The sequence below is a fragment of the Cyprinodon variegatus genome, unplaced genomic scaffold (assembly GCF_000732505.1).
Source record: "Cyprinodon variegatus isolate N-32 unplaced genomic scaffold, C_variegatus-1.0 Scaffold1142, whole genome shotgun sequence".
Taxonomy (NCBI): domain Eukaryota; kingdom Metazoa; phylum Chordata; class Actinopteri; order Cyprinodontiformes; family Cyprinodontidae; genus Cyprinodon; species Cyprinodon variegatus.
In genome coordinates, this window is record NW_015151595.1 from 148,744 (window position 1) to 158,859 (window position 10,116).

The following is a 10,116-nucleotide window of genomic DNA, read 5'->3' on the forward strand; positions in this document are numbered from 1 at the left end:
TGTCAGACAACCTTTGGCTACGAGTCATCCTGTTTTCTCATCTGTCTTATAACTGATATATATCAAAATGAACAACATAAGACCTTAAATATCTCTCTGTGCATTATAAATCTATACACATAAATATCTGAATTACTTTGATGTTTTTATTTGAACACTGAGAAAGATAGAAATAAAACTCATTGACAGAAAGGAAGAGCAGCTCATAGTGCAGAGGATTCAGTTTATTGAAGTCAAAGTTTAACAACTTAGGTTTACAATCTGTATTTTTTGTAATATATATATATATTTATATATATTTATATACTTTCATATATATGAAATCAAAAAAGGCTACTTTAGGAAGAATAAATGTCATTTTCTTTCTTTTTAATATCATCTTTAGTCAGTTTAATGTACAGAATAACAGTAAGCTAATATTATCCTTGAAAAAGAGCAATATGTTCCTTTTTTAATGTCGCAGTGCAACTTACATCTTACACACCTGTGCAATGTACCATGAGGTGTACACCCCTGAAAGAACACACAGTGGAATCTCTCTTTTCAGCCTGTTTCTGCAGGTCTACACTCACACACACTCACACTCACAGGTCTGCTAGGAATAACTAGTGTCTAAATCAAACACTCTTCTTCATCTACAGTCTGCCAGCCGCTCATAGGAGCAGCAGCTGGAGATAGAAGACCTGCACTTCTACGACATGATGGAGAGCATGGAGCTGCATCGTAGCTCTTCGTCTGCCGCAGATGTGAGAGGGAACACTGGTGTGGTGAGACCTTTGCTGTCAAAGAGAGGATTTGGGAGGCACAGGGAAAGTGCTTGCATCATTGAGTTTCTTTGTGGCACTCTAAAAAATGAACGATTGGAAAAATAGGTTTGATGTTTTACTTCGGTGTGATGTGATGGAAAATCTACTCAAGACCAACAGTAAAAAATGAAGTCAGGACATACAGAGCTGGATGCAGCAGGTGCTACACGTTGTTCAGAGTTTTGGACACTGGGGGGCACTGTTGAGTCCTTGGCCTGATGTTGCAGATGAAATGATTCATTTTAGTTTCTCTGTGACCAATCAGCATCAGCCACTTCCTGGGTGCAAATATTAGGGAAGCAAAGTCCTTCTCTACCGACTGAAACCCTGATTTTCACATTTCATTCTTTAAAAAGCATCTTCCAAAAGTATTGACACCCTAGTAATCAGTTTGCTGTATGCATATTTGACCCAGTAGGGGAAAATCATTTTATTCAATTTATTTTTTTCTTATTTTATGTAACAGATTAACTCAAACTTTCCATAAATATAAGGACAATTCCACCCAAAAAATATCTAAAGATTAAAAATCTGAAAGTAATGGAACACTGTTATATTTTGCTTTATTTGCTAAAAGAACCCTAAATAAAATATCAGTTTAGTTTCAAATAAAACAAGATTCATAAAGTTAAAGTAAGCAGAAAGAAAAGTTTTAAAGAAAATGTTGCAGATATTTAAAGCAGGGTGAGGTTAATAAAAACCATCCAGCTGAACGTCAGGCCGGGGAGAAAGATGCTTCTGGTAACTCTGGAGGAGCAGCAGCAGTTCCACAGCTCAGGTGGACATTAGTCATGCACAGCTTACAGTTTGAGAAAGAAGGGTTATAAAAACAAGCTACTGGTGAAAAATGCATTCAACGTTTTACATCAAGCAACGCAGGAGATGGAAGATTGTTCTTTCTTCAGATGAGACAGAAATAGAGATGAAAAGATCTCCATGTTTCTCACCGAGTTTGATCTATTTAGTAAAGAAGAGGCAAAAACATGTTAGAAATAGAGCAACCAGACAATATTTCTGGAAGGTTTTTTTTTCCTGGTATTTGCTTTCAGATTTTGAAACATTTATAATCATTTTAATTTTTATCTCATAAATGAAGGAAGAATAAAACAATAATGCTTTCTAAAAACTGCAGCACAAATCGGGATTCAGTTACACTGGAGTCAAAATAATCTGAAAAAACCTGAATCAGTTGATCTCTACGCTCAAGATCTGGTGGAGATATTGTTGCAATAATCTTGCATTTGGAATCACAGTAAAAAGGTAAAGTGCTTAAGAACCAAAATCAACCAAATTGACGCATCATTTTCTGATTACATTTCATTTTGCTGTGATTTGGTTTATCACCTAAAACATAAACAAAATGAAACTTGTGGTATATTGAAGGTATAGAGGAGGATCTTTTATTTCCAGGTGGATCATCTCCATCAGTGGTCCTCCTAGCTGTCAATCATGGTGATATGATTCCGTAAGGCCGTCCTACGCGCTCGTACCGTTAGCGATCTGTTTCTTTCAGGCGTATATCTGAATATCTTATTTTTAAAGACTTCCTAAAGTCTTCTAAGGATGCCCATTGCTCTGTTTTTCATTGTTTAATATGAGCAACCTGAGCCGATTGTCTGAGTTAAAATTAGGCATCAACAATGAAAATAGAGATTTTAATTCTAGTTTTAGGGGTGTGAATACTTTTGGAAGAAACTATAAATGGACCAAACTCACAACCTTCTAGAAAAGAAAAAAACTCCCTCTGTTGTACAGTGTGTGTCTGTAAACTGTCAGCAATGATAAAAGACTTAATAAATGTGAAAATATATACTATAAAAAGAATATTTTTTTGCATGTACCATGCGCTACAAGACTAATAAATAAAAAGAAAAACGAATCCACAGTATTTTACCCTGTCCAGTCTAACTAGTCCCGGATCTTTCCTCATGCAACACGTCACCAAGAGAAGGAATAGCAGTGAGTCCAACGAGTCAAACTGCTGCACAGCACCCTGCCGGGGGGAGGGGGGCAAAAACCTTGGCATAGAATACATCTTACTTTACATCTATGACACAAAATGTAAATAGATTTATATATTCTCCTATGTTTAAATATATCTGTAGACTGTACACAAATCGTTATAAAATGAGAGGGCAGATGAATTTACCTGATATCTGAAGAGCAATGAGGAGGATGCTGATGAGACGCAGACCCTGTGATGCAGCCGATGGGATACAGAGATATAGAAAGTGCATTCTTTGTAGTGAGTGACTGCTTTGAAAAGAGAACTCCTTTGCTCTTGCATTCAGTGAAAAAAAACAAGATAAAAAGTAAAGAAAAACTTTCCTGCAGCCACACTAATAGAAACGCGCCGTCTCCTCTCCGCTACCTCTAGAAGCGAATCACAGTGGTAGTGGAACTCAAACATTTACAGCAGTATACACATTTACACAAGTCTTTGAGCACTATTATAGAGGGAGGGGTGGGTGGGGGGTCAGAAACAGGATTGCATTAAAACAGAGGAGCCTTCTTCTGCAAGACGACTGAACACTTCACAGTTTAAAGGAGCGTGCCTGCGGACGGCACGGTTGATGCTTCGCTTCATGGGTTCCCAGAGAAACGGCGAATCATGGCTACCTCTCACAGTCTGAACACTGAAGCTTCCGCCCTCACATGTCCCATCAGACAAGCCTGAAATAACAGTGATTTCCCTGTAAATCATTGAGATATGCAATGAGAAGAAAAGAAAGATGCAGAGGGAGGGGGAGACCTGGTGGCTCTGGGTGCAAAGTTCATCAGTAGAAAAGTACAGTGCTGTGGTGAAAAGGTTTCTCCTCTGTATTGCTGCTACATGGCTCCCCCCTGCCCCCTAACATCAACATTAACACAACGCAAAGAAACAAACATGGGTTTAAAGTCGTTATTCTTTCCTGTTTTAGTTGACAAGCTTGTGGACTTTAGGTGAGTTCCATAGACAAAGGAAGATTAATGCTTTCTGTTCAGGCATGCAGTAGGCACCCTGTGTTGGGGAGGGTCCTCATGATTATCAAAAGTTCACCCCACACCTCTCAGACTCTTCCCCTCTGTGATATTTACACATCTTACAACGTCTGTTCCTGTGTTTGAGTGTGAGGACGTGCTCCGAGTGGTGATGGTCGATGGAAAGCCCTCCGGGCGTTCGTCGCCGCGCCAGCGTCTGAAAGAGGGTGCCATCCATCGCCTCACACGTGTGTCTCGATGAAGGAGTGCGTGTGGGTCATGAGAGGTGCCCCCATCGGGGAGAGGTCGTCCTGGCCGTTGGTGCCGGGGCTGAGCTGGCAGATGTCTGCATAGAGCTCGCTGTGCCACTGCTTCCACTCTCTGAAGGTCTGGGAGCAGAGGCTGGGGTCCTCCAGGAGGGCGCAGATCACTGCCAGCTCAGACTCTTTGGCCTGGAGGAGCCAGACAACAGTTCATCATTCAGATATTTCAAATCAGCCTTTAGTTACAAGCCGTTGTTACTGATTAACGGTACCTTCAATGTGCTGCGGAGGGCTCGGACCCGGTGAAGCCGGTCGTTGAGCAGCGGGTCCCTGACTCTCTGGGTGAAGCAGCGTCTGAGCTCCTGTTTACTGCAGGGCTTGGGGTCTCCCAGCGCGGTCACATTAGCTTGCTCCAGGGCCCGGTACAGCTGCTCTAGCCCATCCAGGGGATCACAGTCCCGTCCTTCTGAAACCCGTCTTTCCCTCCCCTCAGACACCCTCCTCTCCCTGCTGTCTATCCGGAAATCCCGCAGGTCTGAAACAGGCAGAAGGGGGAAGTGAGATGCAGACTGGAAATAATGGGATTCAACATGAAGACAGCAAATTAAACTTGAGATTCAGATTTGTGTTTTCACATCTATGCATTTCTATTCGCCGACGTTGAGGTGTATCACTACAAGCTCAAGAACTTAACTTATTCTCCTCATTCGGTCTATTTTTGAAAGATGTTATCAGTGTCGTTCATGAATGTGTTCAATGAACGGCTTTACAGAATATATTCCTATTTTTAGTAACAACGAACTGAACGGATCAGTTCTGAAGTAATGAACGTGAACCAGAGCGACGTTCACTCTGAGAATAAAGAGCGACACACTCAGCTCACGTTGGCGTTCATTTGATCATGAAACTTTTCATTGGATAACGTCAGGTTTTACGGTACTTATTGCGGTAAACAGCCTGACAGAGCAGCGTGTCTCCTGCTGGTACCAGTCTGCTCCATTCAGACTCATCTGCTGGGATTTCTGATGTCAGTTTTGGCAGTTTGATCAACTAACAAAGAAGAATGGGACAGAAAACAAACTTTGTGCCAACTGTGCCCTACAGGACTTAACAAACAAGTCTGTACGTTAGCCACGCCCACTTCACATCTAAAGCCACACATGGAGTTAAATAGGGATGCAACTGATGATTATTTTGAAAACAAATTACCATATTTTGTATTTCAAATCGAACTGGTGAGAGGATGAAGATATGAAAGACCTTCTACTGCTGTTGTGTAAAGAATTGTGGGTGCATGGGTGGATGATAAGTGATACAACATCAGAAATAAGCTATAATAGTCACTGTAAGCAGGTTGACGAGGGTCTCAAAGAGACTGGGGGGAGTATTGCGTGCTATTAAGCCAGGCAACAGTCAACATATGTTGACAATCAAGGCGAAGTCTCTGTCGCTGAGCTTAAACGTTTTCTGCAGTCTCCTTTAAGTGAAAAGCGTAGCACAGGACTCTTCCAAGATCTAATGAGTGCCAGACAACATGAAGGTGAGACACCTCAACAGTTTTTATATAGAATGATTGGACTGAAATAAATTATCCTGTTTTCACTGAAGCAACCAGATTCAATTGTTCAATATGTCCACAGTGAGAAGTACGACAGCTTGCGCTTGTTTTAAGAACTCTGTTGGGAAACCCCAGTGTTAGCGATGAAACACTTCTTCGCCAAGTAATAAAGACCACCTAAAGGAAAATGAGAGGAAGCGCAGGCTGGGGTGTGGTTCTACTTCAAAAGTTAGTCATGCCCATACAACTAACACTGAGTCAAAAGAAAAAACAATAGAAAATGTGAAAGAAAACCAACCTTTTAAAGAGCTCACCCTCCAAAGGCTAACTACACAATTAGAGGTACTGACACTAGCTATGGAGAGTCTGACAGCAATGATCACAATGATCAACCCAACAACTGGTCAGAAAGGCCCAAAACCCCATGTAGGAAGGAAGCCCCATACAGAAAACAAGAGCTGCCAGGAATGTGCCCCCAAATGTGGCGAGGAAGGACATCATGCTGTAGGGTTCTTAAAGAGGTCTAAGCAGTCGGCAAACCGGAGACGCCATGGCAGAGGGACCACCTCTGACAGACAGACCCCAGCAGTCCCCCTCAAAGAAAGGGCTCCAACCCAACTCTGATAGAGAGACTGATGAGGCCAATTCCAGAGAGGGTGTTGAGCGAGAAACACCTCGGGATTTAGTAGCTCCCCTGGTAGGTAGCCAGTCCCTCCTGAGATGCTACCTGGTAACACTGGTACTAGACACCGGAGCAGGGGTTAGTCTGTTGGGTACTTGCCCAAGAAGCAGATTAGGCCTTTAAGTGAACTAATGGATAAGGACCAATGTCAAAGCAGTCACAGATGATTCTGTACCCTATGACGGGTGGGTAGAGGTGGTAGTTAACTTATAAGGCAACAACAATCCAGATTTATCCTGGTGAGCCATCTTAAGATTTAGAGACCAGTGGTAGCATTCAACGCAATTCATGAGTTATTAGTGACAATGGGGAACTATAAACTCAATGAGTTTATTAGTAGGGCTATGGGGATTGACAAGCCTTCTGTAAATGCACTAGTAAGCTTTATCCAGTACCAAAAGTGCCCTGTAGATGACTCAGCTACTGTGAAGGTGGGTATTAAAGTGTCTAAGTCTACAGTCCCAGCGAGCATTAACTCTTCAGAGTTAAGTGTTATTTGAGCTTGAGCTAAATAACGCTCACCTTGACCAACTTAGTGTTGAAGCAGGACTTTTACTGATCGAAAGGACAGACAGGCCATATGTCAAAATACCAGTGTCCAACTACTCCAAACAAAGTGTGGCCCTACCCAGTTCAGCTGTTTTGGGTTCTACCGAGTCAATCGCCACAATAGTTGAAACAGACATTTGTGTGAAACAGCACCTGTATCCATACATACTGTTGAATCAACACTAAAGTCAAGTAAAGACCAGAAGCAACCAAACTCTGCACATTATCACACTCCAGTGGACATTAGTCACCCAAAACCAGAGCAATGAAGCAAAAGTTATTTGAGGAGTCAAGTGAAGAGGCGACACTGAAGCAACTCCTAAACCTTTATATAAAGAGGTGAAAGAGAACATTCAGGACCTGCTCATCAAAAGTTGGATAGTAAAATCAAAGTCCCCCTTTGCTGCTCCAGTAATTTGCCTCCAGTAGGAAGCAGGATGTCACATTAAGACTTTACATCGACTGCAGACCGCCATCCAGTCCCATGTATTCAACACCTCTTGGACACACTGGGCGGCCAAACTTGGTTCAGTATCCTTCGCCAGGGTGAGGCTTCCTACCAGGGGTACATGGCTGAAGGGGTCCCTCCATATGACCGCCTTCATCTAACCTTTATTCTCTGATTTAAAACAACAAACATAAGCCTGGCCCTAATGCTCTGCAGTAAACAGAAATGATTTAACTGTATTTATCATGTTTAACCTTTGCAGCGGCCCTACATCAGTGAGTCAATGTGAGCAGCGGAGAAGGTTTCTTACCATCCTCTGCCTCCAGCATGTCTGCTGCTGAACCTTCTGCCTCCTCATCCTCACTCCTCTCCTCCATATGAGCTGCGCTGTGCAACAGTTTCCCCAGGATTGGATCTCTGTTCCTCGGTAGACTCTGACTTCGCTGTTTGTGGGAGCGCCGGTGTGTGTGGCTGTGTGTGTAGGGCCCTCGCTCCAGAGGGAAGGGCCCGTCGCGCTCCCTGTCCCTCTCTGCTGCGTGGTGTCTCCGTACAGGTAGCGTTGCTTGTCTGCGTCGGTCTGGGGACATTCCCTGCCTGCCCAGTCCCCCATAGAACCCCATCTCTCCTGCTATTCCCCCCATCATGCCGTAATCGCTCTCCCCTGGTGCCGTCTGCAGAAAGTGGAGCCCGGCGCTGGTCAGGGGGGTTTCGATGAGGTCCTGCCAGGAGCGACGCTCGCGGTGGGAGGAGCGGCAGCTGGACGAGTGGGTGCTGGTGCTGCCCGTGCCCATGCCCAGGCCATCTCCACGCTGGTCCTCAGCTGAGGAGTGGGAGTGAGTGGACTCGCTGGAGAAATGACGACCATGCTTGGACTCCGGGAAAGGGCTGGAAGAATTGACCTGCAGAGGGAGAGGGGAGGTGGAAGAAACCATCTGTGGAGGAATCGGGGAGGTGGAGGCACTTTTTGGGAGTGGAGATGCAGCTGAGCGCATGAGGCTGATGGAGCTCAGTGAGCGAGGCAGCTGGTCGTAACTGTGCAGGAGGTTGGACTGGTTGGGGGGTGGTGGTGTGAGCACAGAGACAAACAAAGCAGGAAGGAAGAGGTACGCAAGGATGCAGAGGACAGGAGAAGAAAAGGCAGAAAAACAGCAAAATATGAGAGCAAAAAAAGGAATGGATGATAGAGGTGTAGTACAGAAAAGGACTGACATGGCTGCTGGATGGTTTAGTCTGGATAATCATGGAGCAGTGAAACTATAGGCTACATAGAAGAATAGATGCCAATGCCTTTTGTTACCCAGAAGAAACGATATGTCACAAAACCCACCATTAAGCTGAGTGGAAACTTAGCATGTGGGATAAATGAGAAGACGATAGTCAGGAAAAATGAACAGCAAGGTTTTCATAGTGGTGATAAACCAGCAGTTCATTTTCGTTTTACTTCAGTCAGTTTCAGAATTTCATATTTGCTGTTAGTGAAATCTGAGTTTGTATAACTTGGTTCAGACACGTGGGATCCATCCACTCGCTGTGATCTGCTGGAGTCTGAGTCCCACTGAACCTGCGTCCTTACAGACGGTACCCATCCTTCCACAGATCAGCATCTTCAGGATCCCAAACCAATACTTCAATCTGGATATCAGAAGATGCCGATTCTTTTCCACAGACACAAATATGTTTGTTTTAATCTTATCATCATTTCTGTCGATTTGTTAACCCCTTAAGCCCTGAGGGCCAGTTCAGTTCCCACACTATAAATTGGAAATACTATTGTTTTTATTTGTATGACAGGAAGACATTGATGAATATTTTTTCAGGTGGAACCACTATTTTAAATGTTTACATTTTAAAGCCCCAATTGAAAGGCGTATGGATAAAACACCATGTGACTGTGTTTTGGCCATTTCTATAAATAGATGAACATGAGCAGGTGTCAGATGGGCCTGGTACCGGTCCAGCCAGGCTTAAGCGGCTGTCATTAACTCTTTTCTCTAAGCCAGAATGATCACCTGCCTTGACCTCCATCTGAGCTACAGTGACATCACAGGGGCTCAATATGACATCAGTCCCCTTTAGCAGCCAGAGCAGCTTCCACTCTTCTGGGCTGTCCACGAGGTTTCTAATGGTGTTTATAGGATCTTTGGATCAGGCTTCTACGAGCTCGTTGTGAGGTCACACACTGATGTTGGACAAGAAGGCGTGGCTCTCAGTCTCCACTCTGATTCCTCTCAAAGGTTTTCTATGTGGCTGAGATCAGGACTCTTTGCAGGCCAGTCAGGTTTATCCCTACCAGACTCTGCTTTCCATGTCTCTATAGACGTTGATCTGTGCTCTGGTGCAAAGCTTCGCTGGAAGAACCTTTTGCTGGGACTAAGGGGCCAAGTCCAGTTCCTAAAGAAACTGCCCCACACCATAATCCCTCCTCCACCAAACTTTACGCTACAATGCAAACCTAGACTCCTCCATCAGATTTCATGATGTTTAACTCATTGCACTTTGTGATGTTCGGCTTGGATGAGGCTGCTGAACCATAGAACCCCATGAAGCTCTCTGCGCTACAGCTAATCTGAAGGCTATAGCAGGTTTGGAGGGGGGAAGCTTTTTTTTATTGTCATTCCACTGTCACAAGTACAGAGCAACAAAATTCTCTCTCTCCATTTAACCCCTCTCCGCTTGGGGAGCAGTGTGGGGGTAATAGTCCCACAGACTTGCCAGAGTGGCAGTCTGTGGGAGTGGAACTCCCACAGACTGCCACTGGATTCCAAGCTCTATGCCCTAACCACAGAACCTCTGGATTCCAAGCTCTATGCCCTAACCACAGAACCTCTGGATTCCAAGCTCTATGCCCT

At 44.1% G+C, this 10,116-nt stretch overlaps 1 protein-coding gene across 1 annotated transcript in view; it reads right to left on the reverse strand.

Moving 5' to 3' along the window:
• Positions 1-259: 259 nt before the first annotated feature.
• LOC107101724 (connector enhancer of kinase suppressor of ras 2-like) overlaps positions 260-10,116 on the reverse strand; it is an 84,003-nt gene continuing 74,146 nt past the window's right edge. Inside the window, exons 25-27 of the mRNA XM_015400740.1 lie at positions 7,578-8,316; positions 4,303-4,565; positions 260-4,219 (exon numbers count right to left, since the gene is read on the reverse strand). Coding sequence (XP_015256226.1) covers positions 4,010-4,219; positions 4,303-4,565; positions 7,578-8,316 — 1,212 coding nt within the window. The 3' untranslated portion in view covers positions 260-4,009. The remainder of the gene's footprint in view (positions 4,220-4,302; positions 4,566-7,577; positions 8,317-10,116) is intronic.